This window comes from Alexandromys fortis, unplaced genomic scaffold (assembly GCF_014885135.2).
Source record: "Alexandromys fortis isolate MF-2015 unplaced genomic scaffold, M_Fortis_MF-2015_v1.1 scaffold_43, whole genome shotgun sequence".
NCBI classification, from domain to species: Eukaryota; Metazoa; Chordata; class Mammalia; order Rodentia; family Cricetidae; genus Alexandromys; species Alexandromys fortis.
Genome location: NW_026067928.1, coordinates 646,560 through 671,353, shown reverse-complemented (window position 1 = coordinate 671,353; position 24,794 = coordinate 646,560). Strand labels below are relative to the sequence as shown.

At 33.6% G+C, this 24,794-nt stretch overlaps 1 protein-coding gene across 2 annotated transcripts in view; it reads left to right on the top strand.

Annotated features, from left to right (window-relative positions):
- The window catches only part of Klhl1 (kelch like family member 1), a 220,767-nt gene that overhangs the window by 121,955 nt on the left and 74,018 nt on the right, over window positions 1-24,794 (top strand). For both annotated transcript variants that reach the window (XM_050144717.1, XM_050144716.1), the window contains one exon: window positions 17,075-17,287. In XM_050144717.1, coding sequence (XP_050000674.1) covers window positions 17,075-17,287 — 213 coding nt within the window. The remainder of the gene's footprint in view (window positions 1-17,074; window positions 17,288-24,794) is intronic.

Genomic DNA, 24,794 nt, shown 5'->3' with positions numbered 1-24,794 from the left:
GTAAATGTAGTACATATATATATGTATATATCTAAAATTTCATCAAAAGGTGAAATAGAATAATAATAACAATAAATAACATCAAGCATAAATGGGGGAAAAATCTAACAGTGTCAATCAAAATGTATTTTTGCTTTGAAATTAATAAAAAAGCTGAATGTAAGTTAAGGCTAAATCGAGTGAAAGCTAATGTCTCAGAAGATTATTTTGTGAAATGGGATCTGAATTGTCTGTTTTCCATGAGATGGGTCAAATTTAAAACTCAGGATACACCTTTGTTTGATCTTAGGCCATTAGGAACAGTGGGATGTGCCATTAGTGTCTTTCCCACCTATTAGGGGAAATTGGTAGCATTAATATTTCCAAAATGTAATTTCACATTAGTTGTCTTATTTTCCTCCCAGTCAAGCTCTTTAGAACTAAATAATAACAAACCAAATGGATTAGCAACATCATTGTAATATCTGCTTTCTCTTTAAATTCTGTGGTCAAGCTCAAGGTCAGATACAAAGTAAGAAGACTCTTTAAGTATAACAGAAACTACAGTCATTATTGAAGGCATAAAGGAAATGAATAAAATAGATATTCTGTTTTGTTTCTCATTTTTATTTTTCATTAGTTCTTTGAGAATTTTGTTTTTGTTTTGTATTGTTTGCTTTTTATTTTTTTTTCATTTTACATACCAAATCCAGTGCCCTCTCCCTCCGCTTCTCCCATTTTCCCCCCACATTCATGCCTCCCACTCACTATCCATGCTTGAGGGAGCTTAAGACCTTGCTTGGGAAGTCAGCAAAACCTGGCAAATCAAGTTGAAGCAGGACCAAGCCTCTCCCCCCTGTATCAAGGCTGAGCAAGATATCCCATTAGAGGAATGGGCTCCAAAAAGCGAGTTCATGCACCCAGTATAAGTCCTGGTCCCACTGCCAACAGCCCCCACAAAAGATCAAGCCACAGAGCTGTCACCCACATTAAAAGGGTCTAGTTCAGTCCCCTGCAGGTTCCCCAGCTGTCAGTCCAGTGCCCACGAGTTCCCACTAGATACCGTCAGCTGTTTCTCTGGTTTTTTCAATCAAAGCACATTTTGATTATATTTACCCCTTTTCTCATTCTTCCAAGATCCATAGCCCTTGATCACACACCTAGTTTGAATGAGAATGTCTTTCACAAACACGCATGCTTTGACACTTAGTCCCAATTTGCTAGTACTGCTTAGTGAGGTGTTGAAGGTGTGACCTTTCTGGGATATTCTCTCTCTCTCTCTCTCTCTCTCTCTCTCTCTCTCTCTCTCTCTCTCTCTCTCTCTCTCTCTTNTCTCTCTCTCTCTCTCTCTCTCTCTCTCTCTCTCTCTCTCCTTCATGCTTGCAGTAGAGTATATAAGTTCTCAATTTCTTCCCCTTTCTCTGCAACTTCTATCTTCTGCCATGCTCTGCTACCCTGGACACTCATTCTCCTTGAACGATAAGTCCAAATAAATTCCTTACTATATAAACTGCTTTGATTATATATTTTAAAAAAGCAACAAAAATATAATCAATACAGATCTCCCAGTCAGTAGGTTGCCTTTTTTGTCTTAATGGCAATGTCCTTTGCTTTACAGAAGCTTCTCAGTTTCAGGAGGTTCCATTTATTCACTGTTGCTCTTGTTGTCTGTGCTACTGGGGTTATACATAGGAAGTGGTCTCCTGTGCTTAAGTGTTGCAGACTACTTCCCACTTTCTCTTCTATCAGGTTCAGTGTGATTTATATTGAGGTCTTTAATCCATTTGGACTTGAGTTTTGTACATGGTGATAGATATGGATCTATTTTCATTCTCCTACAGGTTGACATCCAGTTATGCCAGCACCATTTGTTAAAGATGCTTTCTTTCTTCCATTGTATAATTACTTTTTTGTATACTCAATAAGGCACATATGTTAAATTATGCACAGTAGATTCTGCACATAAATTTGCATCATACTTTAAGAAGGAAAGTTACAATAAACTTTTTTCATTTGTCTGCTTTATTAACATTCTAATTTTATTCCTAGCAAAATGAATATTTAAATTACAAGTCTCTCATATTTAAACTTAATAAGATTATAATGCATTTTTATAGTTTAAAATATACTCATTCACAATATCTAGCAAATCCAAAATTAGTCAAGCAGAAATGAATCAGTAAGTGAAAATAATGCTTTAAAATATCCATTAATTTTGCTCTATATTTTTCTGCCTTTGATTGTCACCCAAATCTTAATTAAACGTGTTATAAGTCTAGTTTTACAAAAAAGAGATTATTCTCGCCACCGTCCCTATGACGGTGTTTTAATGACCCTTCACTTTTATCTTAATTTTGTTCTCCAATGAGTGAAGTCATAGACACTTTGACATTTTTGACGACTTATACCTAATGAATATGCTCCTAAGATTCCTGAGTCACAGAAATGCCTCACTTCTGTAATTAAAATGTGTGGCCATAACTGACATTATTAGATGAATCTTTTAGAACTTCACTGATTGCTTAATAAGTGCACAGTTCCCAGGGGATATCGAGAAGACATCCCATTAAGTAAGAGCATTGTGGATTTACCTGCTTAAAAATTCTCAGTGTGAGTCCACTTGGTTAATCAACATTTTTATGCCAGTTATTTTATGTCCCTGGGAGATTTTGGCAAACTGGGCTAATGTAGAACATCAATTGATTAGTGCAGCCATCATGCTAAATAATCTCCTGGGTTTCTATAATAGCATAAAAGAGTCTCTAAGAAGAAATTTATCAAACTTTTACTTATTTATTCAGGAGTTTTACTCCCCCTCATTTATCAGTAATTATGGTAGTCAAGAAGACTGTCTGGTATGTGATTATGAACATGGAGTTTGAAGAGATTTTAAAATATAAAAATACATATTTTAAATATAAAAATATTTGGAAAAGTTATTTGACATATAAGACTTTATTGAATTTCATTATGAAAAGAAATAACCACATTAAAATCTTCATATAGGTATGATACTGAATACGATAAGAAACTTTATACTCAAGATACGAAATGACAAGTTTATGATAGTTGTAACCACTCATATATTTTGAGTTAGGAGAAATGTAAGGCATTTTAATTGATGGGGCTAAATGATGTTTGCCTCTTTTTTCTACTGTTAGTCCCCATTTAACATAAATGCCACATGGAAGGAGTAAATTACCAAACTAAATTTTGGTATCTACAAATTATATGTCATTAGTGACAGTATCTACTCAATCACCTGTGGTTTTAAACACCATATTTATGGTGAAAGATAAAAAAAATGATGTGAAAGATAACCAAGAGTGTCACATTATCAGTCTTTTGCAACCTGGAAACATTTGACCTATTTATGATTAAAATTCAACATTAAGATCATTTTCATCTTCCATTTGATTAGATAGGATCTATGATTGAAAACATCCCTGAAATGGTAGAAACTAACCTTCAAACTACCATGATTAGTGTTCATATGTGTTCTAAATAGTTTAAAATTTTTTAAATATAGGAAAGCAATTTGATTTAGTTAAAATTTCTCTTCCTCTTTTATTTCTCTCTCTTTTTCTTCTTACTTAATTACCCCCCAAGATCTTTCTATGTTGCCCATTTCTGCCTCAAAATCATATCCAGATCATTTATACAAAACTCATGCTTCATTATCATTTTATTTGACACAGTAAGAGCCAATATAACTTAATGTTTAAGTGGAACTCTTCTGCCTAGCATTGAAGTTCATGGTTCAAGAATAACCTTGTTCAAGAATAATATTAGAATGTTTGTTTAACTCTCACTGCCTGAGTTTCCACAAAGGACAAGTTGAGTGGACATTTAACCTTCTATTTCCTAAACCACTTGTAAAAAATCTAATATAATATATGAGCTGTTAAGATGAGAAACAGTGTCTTCATTGATATTATATCCAATGAAATAAAGTATAAAAAATGTTTAAGATGAACTTTTCAATTACTTGACAGAATTTTTAATAGTAAGCTACATTTTCCTTATCTACTAGAAGTTACCTTTTTGATACAATGAATAGATAAACTGGGGACAAGAACATTGGGGGGATTTGCACAATAATTGAAATATGTACATATTTTTATAATATTAAAATTCTGTTTAAAGATGGGAATATTCATAATGCTAACTTTACTTCATACCTAATACTATTAATGATAAGGCTCTCTTTGAAGAACCCCCAAAAGATCTGTTGACAACAGAGTAACCTTGCCATTGGTAGAATTCCTATCAGTTTATGATTATTTGTTATTCCTGCCTTGTGTCTGATTTTTGCTGTTTTAGCACCCCTTTCTCTAAAGAAGATTGCTAAAATTGAAAGCATGAGAATATTGAGATGTCTACAAACACATACATAAGCATAAATATGTATAAATAGCGATTCAGACCACACAACCTCACATCAGACAGCCAATTAGAGGGTTCATTCCTGGAAAATGCAAATTCTCCTTCGGGCAGAAGTTATTAGTTCCCTGTGATGCTTTATCTTTGTGCTCAGGCTCTTCAAATTCCTTTCTTATCACATTAACATGTCTACTAATACTGCTCTTCTTTAAATAGTAGACTTTCTGTTATTATAACCTCATTATAACATCACTTCGTCTTATTATAACATTATAATGTCTCCAACCTACCGTCCTTGAAGTTCCCTGAGCATTAAAGGCAGGAGTCTTTAATTAAAGTGATCTTACATATATAATTTGTGCGTGGGATCCTTAAAATCTGTAGTTCTTTGCACTGCGAGTAGTTGTGATTTTCTATGACAATATCCATCTGCTATAAAGAGAGACTTCCTTGATAAGATGTGGTTGTTCTACACTTATCTCTGTAACTACAAGATTTATAATACAATACGAATTTATGTTGTACTAGCAAAGTGATTATAATATACTCCTTTCAAATAGCCATCTTCTCACAAATCACAAGATACAGAAGTAACAAAAAATATTGCATCAAAATATTGCATGTCTGTATTTTTGTAAATACAGAAACACAGAAATATGCACAACACACACAACATACATTTAACAGTAATAGTCACAGAATAAAAGGCTATTCTCTTCAGAATTGGGAAATATAGAAGGGGCTAGATAAAGGGTATCTGGAAGGGGCCAAAGAAAGGAATGGATGGGAGACAGAGATACTATTTCTATTGGAAAGTTAAAAAAAAAAAACATAAGAAACACCTATAGTTGAATGTATCGTGGGATTTATCCTTCACCTTCTACCATACATTCATTTTGCTAGTTAATATGGAATTCTTACTATTTCTTAGTGAATCAAGCAAGGTTGTGATAGATAACATCCAAAGAGGGTTCACCTTTCATGTTTTAATGGATGTAAGAATAAGTACAATCTGTGTATCTATTATGAGAAGGTCTAAGAACACTAAAGGAGTGCTGATCTTCAGGAGTCTTGTGGAAGAAAGGGAGGAGAGATTTTATGAGGTAGGAGTCAGGATAGGGAAATCTGGAAAGACAACTGACCACCTGAGTTTGTGGGATCTCATGGATGTTGGATCCAGCAATTAGGGAACGTGCATGGGACTGACCTAGACTGTCTATATGTGTATATGTCTTATTACTAGTATTATTAATGATATCTTTCTTGTGTTCTAGGATACTAGTAAACATGAGAAGACCTGGTGACTTGTATTTACTAGTATATTAGTTAGTTAAAGTTTAAGGGCATATTACATGAGGATCATGAGTTAGCTAGAATATCATATCCCTTATATGTCAATAGTAGAAGGCTAGGTATCCTTCCTTTCAAAGATAAATAAATCAAAGTCATGTCTTGCATACACACACACACACACACAAAATATTGGTAAAGCATTATTTGACAACATCTTCTAAAGAAAAGAAAGTTGATTTTGATAGCATACGTGAGAGGGGTATGAAAAGATGTTAATTTCTACTTGTCAAGTTGCATCAACTTTAGTAATAATCTCTCTACCTGGCAACATATCAAACACTTGTGGAATCAAGGACAGCATACAGCATATTGAGGCATCAATAACAGATGGTGAATTGGAAAGGCAGGTATATACAGAGGCTTTACAAGTCTATTAAATAAAAGATGATCTTATTAAAGATAATTTTGGCAATGACGTATTTATTTTGTTTTTCTGAAAATATCTGTTATCGTTTGAAGAAGCAATATAACCATCTAATAAAAGATGTATGTCCTTAAGGTTTTCTAAATATCCCACTTAACTATTTTTGACAGATATTCCCTCGGGCCATTGTGAAAAAGTGAAACAAAAGTAGGCTAAGATCAATATCAATGCCATAGATGATAACAACGGTGCATTCAGTGATGAAAGATATTAATTTCAGGGCTTCAAGGGTCCTAGATGACCCTTTCATAACTGGAACCCAAGTAGTAATCCTTTTTGTGATGCTTCCACACTTCAAAGAAGAGAGATCACCTATTTTTCCATTTACTGATGCCAGATATTGAATGTATCAAAAGCACTTTACTATCCTGTCTCACTGAGACCTAAGAAATTTAACTATCTCTAAATCCACATCCAGCCCCGACTTAGGATCTCTGCTTCCATCAATCCTTATTAAAATATACTTGATCTCTAGTTTTGTTTGCTTTTGAAACTCAGCCTTAAACTCTAGATAAATTCTACTGAGACTATATTAATTTCTGTTGTGACTTTCTAGGTGGAGAGAAAAAGCTAGTATCTATACCAAACTCCAGGAGAGAAACAAAGTCTAGTAAGACACAGGACGCTAAGGTTTGGTGAGAATCACACTTATCTTTCCTTTGGAGACCTTACAGTTTGTGTACAAACTACTTTGCAGAGGTCATTGCCCTGTTTGTTCATCTAGGATAGAGTGCTTATTACAATTATTTAATTGGTCCTCTGTCATTCTTTTCTGATTCAATCATAAGTGCATTTTCCCACAGAACGTACATTTTCACTTAGATTTGCATCAGAATTTGATTGCCTAACTGAATCAGGAATTTTAACTGGATTCAGTAACCGATGCTTTATAGATTGTGAAACCTAAAAATCCAAGTATGCTCAATAAAGTCATTCAATGATAATACTCTTTCACTGGTGTCCCAGGGAATATCCAGATATGTTTTCATAATTTTTTATAGTCTCTATAAGGGTGACTCTAAAGATGATAGATATTATTCCTGGTCTTTAAAAGATCAAGATATTCTAGAAATATGGTTATGCAAAACAAAGTACTGCTAACTCTCACTACCTATTGCCTCATTTATTTGGAGAAAAACTTACCCAAGATTTAAGGACTATTTAGGGTACCAGACAAAACAATCACAATGGGCAATGTTCTTGGTTATTTATTTTACTTAGTCAATAGTCTAAGTTTTTTATTACATTGTGGGAGACTTGATGTGGTCTGGGACTGGTTTGAACTAAGTTAGAATATTATTTGACACACTTAATGCTTGTGATTACCGAAAATATTAAATCTCATTGTTACAGAACTATGAACAATATATACTTTCTTCTTCTCATTTTCAGTAACCCATTTTTTGTATTTGATTTAGTTGCTCAGACATTCCAGTGAATCAGTTGAAAGTTTGATAATGTAGAATTATGACCCTACATTATAATCCTACTCAAGAACCTCTAGGAATTGAGAAAATCTTTATAAATATTTTGTTAAAAATGTTATGTTTTTTCACTCTAAATAAGGGAATACACTTTCAAGGGATTTAAGGGAGCAGATGGTTTTCGTATACTATACCTGGTGATACAGTAGCATGCCTGCAATCCCAGTCCTTTGCAGAGTTAGAAGTGTAAATTCGAGGCATAATTGTGCACCAGAAAAAGCTATTCTCAATATATTCAGAAATAAAAAATAGGATTTTGTAAATCAAAATACAATTTTCTTTTTTTCTTCAATTTATGAGATGCATTTTTCAGTTGAATTTAGAGCCATGTCCTTTCCTTTCATCTTTAATTCATGTTCTCCAATACAGAATTTAACAATTGCATAGTAAGGAAACATCCCATTTGAATGACTGCAACTGGTGATAACTGTTTCACCCAGCTACATATAAGAAAATTATTAAATAACAAATTTGAAAAACAAAAGATTTTAAAAGACAGACAAATTGTAGCAGACAGCTTTAAAAACTTTTTCACCCATCATTCCAAAGACATTCAAGCAAAGAATTACTCTGGGAATTACTGTTCAAGGACTTCACAGATGGAGCTAAGGTGATGGATCAATTATTTGACCAACTTTAGAAGAGCAATTTTGCATCATCATTGAAACTGAATCTTAGCCTCTAAAGCCAAAAAAGGAAGCCAGAATACCCTTTCAGAAATACAGAAGAGGAAAAGATGGCTTGGGCAGAAAGAAATGCAATTGATCATCAATGTATGAGAAACTGTCAATATGATATCACCCTATGTAAACATAAAGTCATGCAAGAGAACAGGCATCTCAAACCTCAGCAATGACCACAAGGGAGTATAAGTCAGTGTTAACATCAGTCTTACATCCACTCTGAAATAAATTCTATAACATATCCTCCTGGATATTGTCTTTTATTAAAAATATATTTTATTATAAAATATATTCTGATTATGTTCTACCCTTACCTAACTCCTCCCAATTTCTCCTCTCTTCTCCTTATCTCCAGATCCACATACTTTCTGTCTCTCCTAAGGAAATAAGCAGGCACATAAGGAATAATGATAGTAGAATATAAAACAAAAATAAACAGACCACAATAGGACTAAACAACCAGAAATAAAAGAGTACAACATAAAGCACGAGAAACATATCTAACATATCTAATCACAATGGCTCACATATTTGTACAAGCATGACTTGCATAAAAACATGAAACTAGAATCAATGATATACTCACAAAGGATTGTAAGATTATTTTTAATTTAATTTCTTATTTTTGATTTTTCGAGACAGGGTTTCTCTGTAGTTTTTGGTGCTGTTCTGGAACTAGCTCTTTGTAGATCAAGCTGGCCTCGAACTCACAGAGATCCACCTGTTTCTGCCTCCCAATTGCTGGAATTAAAGGCATGTGCCGCCTCTGCCCAGCTTAATTTAATTTTTAAGAGCGTTGAAGCAGCATTACAAGAAAAAGGTGCTCCGAAATTCCAATTGGCTCCTTCTATTTTGTGTTGGCCATCTTTTGTTTATGTATGTGGCCTACGCTTAATAATGGTTTGTTTCCCTAGTGACACTATCCTTAAGAAAACTAAGTAGTCTACACTAGCAAATAGTTATCAATTGGAGCTAGAATCTAGTTTAGAGATTGGTGTGTGTGTGTCTACTTCTCTTAGCTGTGAGAATCCATCTGGTACAGACCCATGGAGGCCATTTGAATGTTATCTCAGTTTCTGTGAGTCTGTATGTACCTAAGTCATGTTGTGTTTAGAATGTCTTATCCTTTTGGTGTTTTTCACACCCTCTGCCTTTTACATGTTTTTTTTTTTTAATTTTTGCAACTTTTACCTCTTGTATCTTGATCCCATTCGTGTTCCCATCCCTTCACATCTGCCCTTTGACCCTGCATGCCCTCCTCCGTTATAAATAGAAATTTAAGAGAGAAAAGGTAAAAACTTAAAAATCTCATCGTGGAAGCTGCAGTGTGACACAGTGAGTCACACTGTGAACTTCTTTGTACACTATCTTTACTTGAAAGTGTTCATTGCGAACGGCCATTGTCTGGTTCTTGGTTCTGGTTTCTACTATCCTAAGGAAGTTGTGAGCTTACGCACGTTCTGCTTCCTCTTCTGCATGGGTATCTGAGCCATGACTACAGAATTTTCCTGGAGACATCCCAATTTGGGACTTTTTCCTCACTGTTATTTGCTGATTTTGCTGGACTTTTGATGCATGAAACTACCAGCCAATAAAGGATGATTTTCCTTAGCTACAAATCTTACCGTACCATGCTATAAGAAAATATAAAATTAATAAAAGCCAGGTTTTCTTAACTTTAAATATAAACATGAAAGCTAATTTATTAAATTATTAAATTAATTGATGGATATTTTAATAGTTTGAGAAATGGGGAACAGTCAGTTTTGTATTGAAACTCTCTACAATGACGATATAAGATGTAGGCTTCTATTTTCTCTAAGTAGCCCTCATATCTCTCTACAATATCCTTCAAATATATCGAGGATTCATTTTTCACATCAACTTCCTTTGTAAAAAAAATTTATATTGTATATTATTTCAATGCTTTATACATATTACAGTAGTGATAGTTTTCTTCATGTTTCTGATGGTTAAACTAATGACATGTGCAAATTAGTTTTTCACAAAGTTGAGAAATATTCATTATAGAATCATTTAAGTTTTATGAAGTTTATTTCTCTTATTTCAATTAGTTTTTTCTAAAAGCATAATGTTCCCTCAGTTTCTATTTTGTGGATTTTAAAATCATTTCATGATTTTGTGGCTTTTAAAATCTTGCTACTCCAAGTACAATAATCCCTGAATCCTGAAGGCAGGGTATGACACAGCTTTCCCATTTAGATCTGAACTTTTTACGTTATATTTTTCTCTATGCAATGACAAGCTGTGGGTACCTGTGTTAATTGCCATCTATTGGGTGAGTACAAAGAAACAACATTTCTTATATAAAGCAGAAAAGTTACACTATGGAACTCAAGGGTTTGTAACTATATGAACAAGATATACAAAAACTCAAATAAGATAAAATCCCAGTGTGGAAAGAAGTAAGCATAGAGTTTCAGCTCTGTCTGAGGAGATTCTGACAACTGATCCCTGGGAGAGGGGCATTCAGATTTGTTTAAGGGTTTTGTCATGGAAAGGTGAACAGTAGCACATTCGAGTGCCACACATTCAAGAGATTAGACTTATAAATTGGAACAAAGGTAGGTCTTACAAATTGAAAGAAATTTAGGTAGGTATGAAAGAACAGGGTAGACTGAATAGAGGGGTATGAGTGTATGACCAAAATTTATTTCAAAGGTTGTCACAAACATTATTTTATAACATTATTGCATGATTTAGTATGAACAAAATCTGTTAATGAGTATTGCTATTTCTGTTGTAATTTCTTTTAAATAGGTTAAATATAAGAATATAGCTTATGCTAAAAGTTTAAATTCTGGTTGTGGGCACGTAGCAAATTAATCCAACCCAGTACATAATTAGTTTAAACACTTTCTTAAGCAAAAAGTGCTGTTGTTAAATTTGTTCTTCCCTCTTCAGAGACTATATAGAACATAAGGTCACAATATTATTATCTAGGCAGACACTGCTTATTTATTTCCCAGCTACTCAGACCTGAATAATCACACAGAAGCTCTATTAATTACAACAATGAAGTAGACATATTTCTAGCTAGCTTTCATATCTTGAATTAACTGATTTCTGTTAATCTGTGTATCGTCCTGAGGTAGTGGCTTACTGGATAAGGTTCTTGCTAGTGTCTTTCTCCTTTGGCAGCTGCATGATGTCCCTTTGTCTCTGCGTACTCTCTTTATGTATCTTTGTTTGGATATCTTACCTGGTTCATTCCTCCTAAACCATTGGTCAAAACAGTTTCTTTATTAACCGATGCTACTCACAGCATATGGAGTGGAATCCCACATCATCTCCCTATTACTTTTTAAATAAAAAGAAAAGTTTTAATTTTAATATAGTAAAATTACATATAACAAAACATTTATCAAGCAAGAATTATTGTTATAATATTTATAGCTAATCTATTTTTATCATAGCTAAGAAAAAATTATAACTATCAGTCTTCAACTCCATCAAAGTCCAGTGAAAGATATAATATTACAAAAAGTAAATTATAAGCAACTTCCAAAACTCTAGAATTGACAGAGACATCTCGTTGTCTGGACAGTCACCCAAAGTTCTTCTGTAATGTTGGGGCATCCATCTTCAGCCTACAGTCCCATAGTATTTGGCAAAATTTTCCATGAAGCAGGAAATTTGAGGATTAGTTCTGCCTTTTAATGACAAAGTTCATCACTTGCTTTCTTCTGTGTGCTACAGAATGTCTGACAGACTCATACATGAAGCATGTGCCCTAAAAGACTGTCTCACCTACTTTTTCTGTGGGTCCTGCATGTCTAGTTCATACAGTATACCATCAAGCTGTCTAGACATGAGCTGTTTCTTGCCCAAGTGGCTAACAAACTCTATAAGGAGCACCTTCGAAGCACTTCATACACTTAAAGTAATCGTACCGACAGAAGCAGATATGTATTACAGTTGAGAAACGTCTAAGTTCTTAAAACATTTTAAATGCCATATTATCTAGTTATTTTAAGTGCTGAAGATTATCTAATCTCACTAAAGTATATATTTATATATCTATAAAACTAAACTAAAATGGCTACAATTTTCACTATTACAAATTACTCAATCCATATTTCTTAAATAAATATTACATTTTTAAATGAGCTGCACAAACACAATACCTAAAGAGCAGAAGTACATATATACAGTATAACAAAATTAACATTAAATTTGTATCAATAGGCAAAAAACATATCAATGCAATCTATTCATCTCTATATCATAACCCTCCATATTATTATTTTTTTTTAGAAATTGACTGTGACCATTAATCCTTATAATCAACCCCTTTAAGTGAAAACATATATATGTATATATATATATATACAGTTATTTTGGAAACTTGTCCATAGTTTTCTTCAAACTGCTCCCTGTTTTTTGTTGGGAGAAGTATTTTTAGGAGTTTACAGAGAACTTTTAGGGTGTCTTGTTCCATCAAACCATATTAGCCTGGAAAAAATCGACAGATTCTCATCTTCTGTGGAAACAAAAGCAGAACCTTTTTTCCAAAGCAATTCTTAGGTCCAGATTTTGAAGTCAAAGTATCTTCATGTTGCTTTAACTTAATAGCCCCTGAACCAAACGTCTCTCTAATATCAAAAAATTCCGTTTGGAGACTTTTGGATGCTTCAAAAGATGTGATTATTCCTTTCTGCTTGAATCACTGGGATGGATCTTGCATATTCTCAGCCAGAGCTCTACCCTGAATCATATTTGCAATTTTTGCACCTTGGTCTTACATTTGATGTCAAAATATTTTTCTGTGCTAAGTATTTTAAACTTTTATTTAAAATGCATCTGTTTTTTGGTTTTTGTGTTGTTTGTTTGCTTGTGTTTGACACTGAGAAAGTGTCAAAGATTTAGGATTAATATGTTCAAACACCTAACCTACAGTTCAATTTTGGTGTTATTTTGACAATATTTCTGAGACTGTTGTCAATCAATGTGACATATCAATTAATACATAACATTATACCTTTATTGCATAATGTCACTTGACCAGCTCATCACATCATACCATTTGTCATGTTCTAGTTTAAAACTTTACTGAGTCTGAGCCCATTTGCTTATGATCATTTTTAGATAGCAAACTTTGAATATAAAATAATGGATGTTTTGCTTATAATATACATTTTTCTTTCTTAATGGTTATCCAGCAGTACATGTAAGACTCTTAAAAATGTTTTCTACAAATTGTAAATGGATCAAAGATATGAAAAGCCTCTTATGATTTTCAAAATTAATATGCTGTTGATTAACTTTTACAATATGAGGGAATTAGTTTTAACTTCATAAAACATCATGACAAAGCAAGCATATATGTTTAAAACATTCGAGAAATTATATTGCAATTATCACAAGAACATTTAGGAAAAAAAAACTGCCTTTAAAGGAGACTAGGTAGAGATGAGAGTGGAAAAAAGAGAATGTTAGACCACATCAATATGTAATTCTTAGATAATAGGTATATGGAAGATTATGCAATAACTAATAAGAGGCTTACATGATTCATGACATTTTTAACAGCAGTACCAAGAGTTTTCAAAGAACCTGGTATTATTTTAAAAGATACAAAATTATAAGAATTTCAGTTGAATGAGGAGCAGGTCTATGAGGGAAAGAAGGATAAGACAGTGTCTATAGTGATATTAAATGAAACTATTGCCAGAGCTGTCTGAAAAGAAATCAAACTATAAAAGGCTATAGCCTTCTTGCCAGATGGATTTCAATCTGACTCAAAGTTTTCTGGAGGCTAAATAAAAAGAGAAATCTGATCAATTTCATAATTTACAACATCCATGATAAAAGAAAACCAATTTACTCAAGAGAAGTGCAATTATTCTTGCTACTAAAACCTATAAGAAATTTCCCCAAGGGTCATCATAAAAAGAACACTATAAAATATAATGAAATATATCTTGAACAAAATCTTTATGACAGACACCACTAAGTGTTTCACAGAGTGATTTTTATTGCATTCTTTTTAGCTACAGTGTAACTATACAATTTTGACTAGTTTAATAATGGCAGGCATGTTTGAGTAAAAGAAATAAAATTGAACAAAATGTCTTTTCAAATTCCTCAAAAATTGTAATTTTCTTCCCTAATCTCTTAAGAGATGTCTGGTAGCAATTAGAAGGAAAATATCTAATTAATTCAATAAATTATTACAGATATCTATAAAATACTATATACTCCAAAAGGAAATGCAGGATTCAAATATTTAACGATAGAATAAAACTGAATAGACTATTGTGATGGCTATTACAGATATAGTAATTTGTTGGTAATTTGTATTTTAGTGTAATTATTTAAGTAAGTTGTATGGGACCTGAAAGAAGTGGTTAAAGACTTATTGTTCAGACTGGAGACACTTCCATCTGATATATAATTACTTCAACAGCCAGGGCTCTCCTTGCAAAATGAACATTAATTGAACCAAAGTGAATATTTAGAGCTTTATAAAAGAAGAGTGGACAGGATGGCACAGTGATTCTAGTTAGGATTTGAAAATGCTTTAATTTACACTCATGGAGTGGATTATGCAGTTATTTTGTTCGATAACACTTTCTCATTAGAGATCATGATGGATCTAACCTTTCTTTTAGGTTAATTCTTCCCATGATATAGAAAACTTAACAAGAGGATAAATGAAGGCATTGCTTTAGTTCTTATGTGTGGGCAAATGCCCAAATGCCTTTGCTTTTGATGTAGAGGGGACAACTTGTCTGTAGCCTCCAGGACAGCTAATCAAAAAGATACGTTCTGACTGGCAGAGACACAACAGCTAAGTTACAGTTTCAGTTTCCTTGATCTCCTTATATCTCACTTCACTTTTGATACTGATCAAAGTCTCCAAGTGGATATTTGTAAGTTAATTGGTTATTTGTAATATTGAGTTTTTACATTGAAGACTTAACTTGGGTTTCTATAATAGCTTGACAAGAAATGTATTTTGGCCGTGTTCTCAGACTCTGTTTCCAGGTTTCTATCCCCCATGTTCATTTTCTATTGCACAAGCAAACCAAAGTTCAGACTGAAGTTTGGCAACTGCTTTGGGAGCTTTGAGGGTACCGAGTGTTAGGAGATTCTAGGTGGTGTTAACTATGTACAGCTGATTGAATAGTTGGCCTGAGGAACTAAATGCAACAGGTAGCGTTACAACTTATTTATTTAATTACTTATGTAGTTTCTTTCTTTTTACTTTCTTACTTACTTATTCATTGTAATAATGTCTCACCAAACCAAGCCTCACACTTCCTATGTAGCTGGGGTTGATACTGACTTTATCTTCCAGGTTTCACTAACTAAATTTTGGAATTGCAGATGTGCAAAATAACTCCTGACTTCTTGAATTAAACTCTTGATTCATGACAGGAACAAAGGAAACAAAACTAATGGATGTCATTTTGAATACTAGAGTGATGATATGTTAAATAATATGACAGAAGGAAGGGGGATAATTTATCAACTGCAATGCATGCAAGAGAAGAAATTAATTATGACCAGAAGGCATCTCTCTGTAAAACTAAAAGCTTACTGTGTCTTTAAATAAAATTCTCGAAGATCCCACACACATACAGAACCATTGTGGCTTGATAAGACATCAATGCAGAAGTTGAAGTAGACATGGGGAGATTAATTGGAAGAACAGACAAACTAAATGAAAAAAGTAGATATTAAAATTATATCAAAACTAAGTCAAATTTGATGGGTACTATGACCAAGAATGCCAGTTTTCTTCAGGGATGGGGATCTTGAAAGGTTGCCCATGCTTCACAAGATGGAAAGCAGGGCAGAAAGAGGTGTATTTAATAAAAAAATGATCATTTGTAATTTCTCAAACAACAACAGATAATTCATATTGTTAACTTTAAAAAGTTTTATTTAATCTGTGCAAGGCATTTCTTTAATTTCATAGATTTCAATATAGTTGCCAAGTTGTTGTTTAAAGCAAAGCATCCAAGACCCTATTGTAGACTTCTCAATGAGAAGATGGAAGTAGAACACCAAAACATCATTTATACATTTCCCAGTTTTGCTCTGGTGGTTAGGTACTGCCCTTTGAAACTACTAAATTAAGTCCAAGGTCAAGTCTTTTTATCTATGTTGCTCAATATATTTGTGACTTGAATAAAATCAAGAACAAATTTTATTATAAATAACAATTTACAAAAGCTAAACGATTGTGGGAATCAATTAAGCCAAAGAAATTGTCATGAGTGGAGGCAGTTGTGAAAGAATGAGGTAGGGAGAGCTCATATGATTTCGTAACTTCGATGGTTTCTCAACTGTCTCTCTCTTTCAAATAAACAATGAAGCTGACTTATTTTGTATTCATCTCTGTAATTGTATTGCCATTTTCTGATTTGTGAATGTGTACTCGAGTCTTTGAAGGTGTGAAATGTTATTCTTTTCATATTTGCTAATTCCTACATAGCAGTACACTTGAAACTTGAACATCTAATCACTGAGTACATTCTTCCCGCATAACAAAGATGTGCATTATAATCCTCCAGTTATTACAAGTTCTCTGCCGTCTCAAATACATTTACACTTCAATTACAATTACAATGCTTTCTTCCTAACAGCTTCTTGTTTCTGAAGGATAAGACTCCGGGATCATGGTATAATGAGAACAAAGGTTATTGACTGTTTTTTTTCACATTTTTCTCTGAGATGCTCTGCCAGCCATAAAGGAGTGAAACGGAAATTCATGCCAAGATCTTTTCTCCCCACAGGAAAACATAATGGAAGTAATCAGAAATCAAGAGTTTTTGCTCCTTCCAGCTGAAGAGCTTCATAAACTCTTGGCTAGTGATGATGTAAATGTTCCTGATGAAGAGACCATCTTCCACGCGTTAATGATGTGGGTCAAGTACGACACTCAGCGGAGATGCAGCGACCTAAGTATGCTCCTTGCCTTCATAAGACTACCACTGCTTCCCCCACAGGTAATTTTGTGTCTTGCTATTTCAATATGTGCAGTATACTAAAAATTCTTGTATCACAAGCAAACATTACAACACAGTCTTAATTATTTTTAAACATTCTAGGAATGTAATGAGGAGCTATAATCAAATTAAACAAGAGGGCCTAAAATTATGAGTGAAGAATCATGGATCTAAATCTCTTCTTCACTGCATATAGATTCATGCATGCCTTTATCATTTATGTTGATATAGTTTTCACATTATAAAGTATGAATGTAGTATATATACAAGAGGTTTGTGAAATCAGTGAGATACTAAATACACATGTATCACACAGTGTCTATTGTCTGTTTTCTGTTTATTCTCTACTTGTATGTAGTCTCTATAAAACTTATGACCTGAATAACAAGAGGGACCCTGGTTGATACTGGAAACCTAGCTAACTACCTACTCTAGTGTGGTCATGGTCTTGAGGAGAACCTACAACCACCACTCTACTAAACCAGCATAAGCCATAACTGCATTCTATGGATTTGTTCTTATACTCTCTTTAAATTTGATGTTTTATACAATTTTGTGATAATTCTTTAGGGAAATATAATGTATTCTTAGCAATTTTACAAGGTCAATGGCAAGGGGTTTTGATCCTACTTCATGTTCTGGCTTGATGGGAGCCTAGCCAGTTTGGATGTTCACCTTCCTAGACATGGACGGAGCGGGGAGGACCTTGGACTTTCCACAGGGCAGGGAACCATGACTGCTCTTTGGATTAGAGAGGGAGGGGGAGGGAAATGGGAGGCTGGGAGGAGGCGGAAACTTTTTTTTTCTTATTCTCAATAAAAAAATAAAATAAAATAAAATTTAAAAAAAATTTAAAGATATTTCAAAATTAGTAGTGGGAATCAACATATTCTTAAATTGTAGAGATTTATAAAACTACTTACCAATTATAATTATGGAAGTTTTATTCAAAACAGGTAATAGATCAGAAAAATTAAACGACCATTCTATTGATGAAGACAGAGGGCAGAGGACAGAAGACAATAGGAAGTTCTATAAGTTTGTATAACCTTGAGATAAATTCAAATTCACCATTTTTTGGCTAAAAATTTCTCTCTGAAATAACAGATATATTCACTGACCTTTTCTCTTCCTAGAACATCACTCACCTTTGGAACTCAGTTATTTAAAAGCTCCAAACCATGGAGCGGAAAGAATATCAAGCCTTTGATTTAGATTTTGTGGGGAAAAGCATCACAAGTTCTACCTAATCTCCATGTGAGACATCTTGACAGTTTTGTAACAGTGAAGACTAATCTATAGACAGCCTAATAAACATATGGCGTATAATTTCTTTTCTTGTCAAAGAGCAAGTTCAAAATGGACTAGACTATTCAAATATATGAAAGTATTATGCAAATGTTTTATGAAAGGATACTGGAGGCTTTAACATTTATTCATCACACTGATTTAGACTCAGACCCTTATATGAGGAAGTGTGCAATATAACTAGCTAATGCATAAGGAGAAAATAGGGATCTATGTACTTACAAGAGTGAGTGGAAATTTATCTTAGATTTTAAGATTAGAAAATTAAAAATATTCTTATGATAAAACTAGAAATCAGTTGAATCTTTGAGAACTAGTAGTTGCTTTTTATTTGGCTGTTGAGAGTAATTATAAATTAAAATCAGGACCAATTGATTTATGGACGGTTCCTCAGAATAAATTATAAACTTGCATTGGCACAAAGCATTTTTAAAGAAAAAGAAACCTGTATGTAGGTAAGCAATGAGTACATTATGATTCCCTGTACTGCATATTTCAAACCATCCACTTTTACTATTGACACTAGGTATTCCCAAGGACTGTATCCGATTAGTGTCAATAAAAATAAATATGAAGATTGAATAAAAATAAATTGAAGCACATTAACCAGTGACATATTATAGACAGAGCAATTGTCTTTTTTTATTTTTTCCAGTCATTGATAAACGCCCACTTTAACTATTTGTTGAAATGTGGGGATCTTGAAGGTATACTTTTATTAAAATTTTTATTAAAAATGTATGAGCAATATACTGGCAATTCTGCCTCTTATTTATAATCCCAGGACACAGAATGCAGAGACAAAATAAATAGAAGTTTACTGGGGGACTTACTACTTAATGTTTAAGTTACACCCTTCTATATTGTCATTTTTTTTATTGGGAAAGAGAGGAAAAGTACTAGATAAGAATGTGACCAAGGCAGGTACTGTATTATTCTGATCTTTCACTTCTCCTTAGCTTTCTAGCCTATTTCACTATCATCAGAAATAGATAACTTTTTCTTCCAAGATGTCTCATTTAAATTGATAGAACAGAGAATAAATGGATCTATAATCAGATTGTTTGTTTTTCGAATTGCACATTACACATGGCTTTATTTTTTTTACTTTCTTCTGTTTTTTATGTATATATGAGTGTGTGTTCATGTTCATTCATATCCTGTAACACGTGCAGATGCCAAAGTGGGTTCTTTCACACTACACTGTGAGTTCAGGCATACCAAACCAGGTTGTATGCTTAGTAACAAATGCATTTATTTCCCGAGGTAATACATATTGTGAGCTTATGTCATTTTTAGTTCACAAATGTCTCCTATTTATTTATTAATAATGGGAAATATTCATTTTGTTTAATGTCATTGCATGAATTAATTATTTTCATTGCTGATGGACATAAACAATCATGTGTTTATTCTCTACTCCTCATCATTCAAAGGAGAGAAATATGTTGATAATGCTAGTATTCTTTCAAGCAACAAATGTTTAAAACAAAATTAGACTATCTAGATATAAAAAGAACTTAGCCTTCTGTTATTGATATAAAAATGTCTACCATGACATTAAAATAGTTTATATAAAGTGTTTCTAATAATGGAAATACAGATACTAATTTTCAGCATATGTTGAAAGGACAAAAATGCGTTCAGAGGATGAAGTTTTTAGAGGTCACACACCTAATAGAATACACTTTCTCCCAAATTTGGAGCTGACAAGATATGAACTCAGAGACAGAGCTACTGTTCACCTGTCAGCAATTCGTTTGTTCTCTAACCTGAAAGACTAGAACAACTTTTTGAGTCTAAAAGTTCTGACAGTCCTTCTAGAGAGTATTAAGTCCCTTAATATCTGCAGTGCTCCTACACAACATGTATTGCTTATCTGTTTAAAAAATAAATCGGATGAAGCCTACTTGAAGACATCTCAAATATCTAATAATACATGATTGAGATAAACTAGACAAAATAATTAAAAACTGTTATAATGTTAGCATAGCAGAAAGTTTTTTGGATTGTATAGCAATATTGAGTAAAAATGTGAAAAATACTAGCCTCAAAATACTAAGTAATACCGAAACAGCAGTAATTTCATTAGCAAATTTCCCTTTTAAATTTTTAACTCTTGGTTTTGCTCCTTTGACCCATAAACAGACAGACAGACAGATTTCAAGATGTCATTAGTTTTAACCACTGTGTAGTACTGCATTGTGTAAATGGACCACATTTTCTTTATCCATTCTTTGTTTGAGGTGCATTTTCATAAAAGAATTATGAACATAGGTGAAAACATGTGCTTGTGGTATGATTGGGCATCGTTGGGGTATATACCCACAGTGATATTGCTGGGTCTTGAGGTAGACTGTTTCCTAGTTTTCTGAGAAATTGTCATACTGACTTCCAAAGCAGCTGTACTCTCCCTAGCAATGGATGAACATTGCTCTTACCCCACATCCTCTCCAATATAACCTATCATCAGTGTTTTTGATACTGGTCATTCTGATGGTTATAAGATTGAATCTCAGAATTGTTTTATTTTGCATTTATCTGATAGCTAAGGATGTTGAACATTTTCTTGGTGTCTTTCAGCCATTTGAGATTTGTCTGTTGAGAGTTCTCTATCTATGTCCATACCCCATTTTTTATTGGATTGTTGTTCTTTTAATGTCAAGTTTTTTGTGTTTTTTGTATATTTTTAAGATTAGTCTTCTATCCATTGGGGGGTTGATGAATATCTTTTCCCAATCTGTAGGCTGCATTCCACAACCCCAGAGAACCTAGACAATAAAAAGGACCCTAAGAGAGGTATACATAGACCTACATAGGGAAGGTAAAAATACAATATCTCCTGAGTAAATTGAAAGTGTGGGGGTTACATAATGGGATAGAAAAAGAGAGGGGAGAAAGAAAAGGGAGCAGAGAAAAATATATACCTCAATAAAAACAATAAAAAATAATAAAAAGGTAATATTAAATGAAAAAGCATGTATTATCTAATTAAATAGGAATTACTTTAAAGTACTTTGGTTAAGTGGCTATGTTTATAAAAAGAAGATAGGGAAGAATTTGGTGTTACTGTGACATAGTATATATATATATATATATGGTGGGGTGTAGTATGGGTCAATGGCAGAATGGCATTTGAAAGACTAATAAATTGTTTGCAGTTTTGGTATAAGGGAAAAGATCAAGGTAATAGTAAAAAAAATGAGACTATTTAGATAGCTATTTACTATAAATTCAAATAAATATGTAGAAAAAACATGCTCAATGAAAGCTATTTTACTCAGCCTTCAGTGCTTAATTTTATCAAGTGCCTTAATATCCTACACAGTGCTCATAAGGTTTCACAAATATTGAAGCAATTACAGACTCAGTATTGGTCTGAGCTTTAGTCCTCTTCATATATGGTAAAGTTGTGCACCTTGTTGTTTTTGTGGGAAACCTAACAATAGAAATGACGTGGCCCTGACTCTTTTGCCTGACTTGGGGTTGTTTTCCTCCTACTGGGTTGTCTTGTACAGCCTTGACATGAGGGTTTGGGCCTAGTCTTATATTAACTTCTTTTTTATTACATTTTTAAATTTATTTTTACCTATTAACCACAGTTTTCCCTCCCTCCACTCCGCCTGTTCTCTCACCCTATCTTCCTTCTATATCCCTCTATCCACTCCTCCTCAATATCCATTCAAAAAGGATAAAGCCTCTCATGAGAGTCAACAAAGCATTGGCATATCAACTTGAGGCAGGATCAAGCCTCCCCCGTCCCCCCGCCCCCTTTATCAAGTCTGAGAAAGGCATTCCACCATTGAAAGTAGGTTTCAAAAAGCCATCTCATGGGTCAGGGAATGATGATAGTCATTTTTCTAGGGGTCTCACAAACAAACTGAGCTCTGTGAATGTCACCCATATATAGAGGTTCTAGACTGGTCCCATGTGGACTCCCCAGCTGTCAGTCTAGAGTCTGTAAACTCAGGTCAACTGTCTCATCATTATCCTGACACCCCCTCATCAACAGGACTCTTGGAACTCAGCCCGGTGCTTGTTTGTAGATCTCTGCATCTGCTTTTATCAGTTACTGGTTGAAGGTTCTATGATGACATAATGGTAGACACCTATGCTATGTTAGTTTGATATCCCTTGAAGGCTAGCAATTTTCTGAAGATTTACAGAGGATGAGGAGATCTTAGGGGAAAGGTTGAGTGGAAATGAGAGGAATTGAGGGAGGGAAATGTGGTTAGGATATAATATATGATAGAATAAATTAAAAAAATAATAAAACAATTTTAGGATGAAAAGGCAATAATATAGTATACTTGGTGTCATAATCTGTAATCATAGAAAATGAGACTGAAACCAACAAGGGTAGACCCTGTTTCAAATCAAAGTAAAACACATACACATACACACAGACCGACACACTAATAAAAACATTTACATACATTTCACAAATAAAGAAAAGGTTGTTGGGAGCAGTGAGACCCCAGATCCCGAATTTCTTGTAATCCCCTGATCTGAGTGCCTACAGCTGCTCTGAGCACGAGACCTTCAGGAGTTCCTGATGGCAGGAGAGTGGTTTCTGGTGGGTTTGGCTGGGGCGTGGCTATCTCTATATAATCTGCCTCTGAACACAATAAAGGGGGCATTCTTGGGGAATTCAAGGACGATCCGTGTCGCTGTCTCTCTGTCTGTGTATTTTAACCTCCAGCCCCCTTGTCCGAAGCTCATGAACTGGGTGCCAGCGCACAGAGCGCAGACACGGGGGCGCGGTGCGCGGCAAAAGGTGACTAGAAGACTAATTAGTGACAAAGAGTTTTCAGTTATACCAACAATATTCTTCTATATTCACAAAGCAATTAGCCATCCTAAATTGGCGAAAAAAATGGAGATATTTTCCTGTTTTCTATGCTTTCAAGTTTTTATATTACTAAGTATATTGAATGCTTTTGTGTTTAGTCAGTTTTTATGTGCACAATAGAAAATCCATTCTGATATTCTTTATTAATTATGAATGAACTCATGCCATTACAAAGTATATTATGGTTATTTGGCACGGAGTCTTTAATGAGAAGGCAAACTTCTTGGAGACAATATGGCTTTTAAACAAGAACAATAATAGACAAAATAAGCTTCAGAAGCCAAAAAATACATAGAAGGTCTCCAAAATAATAATGTTTATTTTATGTGGTATTGAAAGATAATAGTTTATATTGAAATGAATTAAATTTTTTGAGTTTACAATAGGGAAGACCATAATAAATGGCAGAGTAATAAAAACAGATAATTGAGTTATCTTCTGAGAAAAAAATCCTACTATTGTAAAAGTTGCATATAGTATATTTATAATTTTCTTGGATATACTAAAGTTTAAAAATTTAACATAATAACAAAAATATAAAAAATTCAAGGCATTTTTCTGGATATATTATTATACAACAAAGTATAGACCCTTTTTATTTTTGTATTATTATGTCTTCTAAATGAAAATGATTGGTCAGCTTGGTATACAATTAAAAACTTACTATGATATTCTGTAACAATTTTCCACTGATTTTAACTTGCTTTCATAAACTACAGCATTACAATCACACATAAGGATGTCTTTATGCTATTCTTATTTAAAAGTTCAAATAGTGTCGGAAGCACAGGTCACAGCACAGAACTGCCTCATGCTCAAGGTCTTTCGCTTGACTCTCAGTATCTCTGGGCATTAAAAAAACATATAGAGGTTAATTTTAGGGACAACTTCTTTGATTACTGGCTTTAAAGTGAGGTTCTGAAGAATAGAGAGATAGCTTGGTGATCAAAAGTCATTTATCTTTCAGAGGACTCAGTTTCAAACTCTAGAACCCACATCATGTGGTTCACAACAACTGTAACCAGCTCAGAAGTATCTGTCAACCATTCCTACCCCCAAATAGCACCCCCATGTACATACTGCATATAAACTCATACGATGACACTTAAACGTAAATATACAAGGAAAAAATATATACTCTTATACAGAATTTACCTAAAAATCAATTAAAGAAATCACACCTTATAACAAAATGATTTTAAGAGTCTAAGCATCTGCAGATAGGTTTTTACTTCATGTATTAGAACTGGCAATACTATCATTTCAAGACCTTACAATTGTCACTCAACAATCCATAATAAGCAAGCTTATTGATTCTTTTCTCTCTCTCTCTCTCTCTTTTTTTTT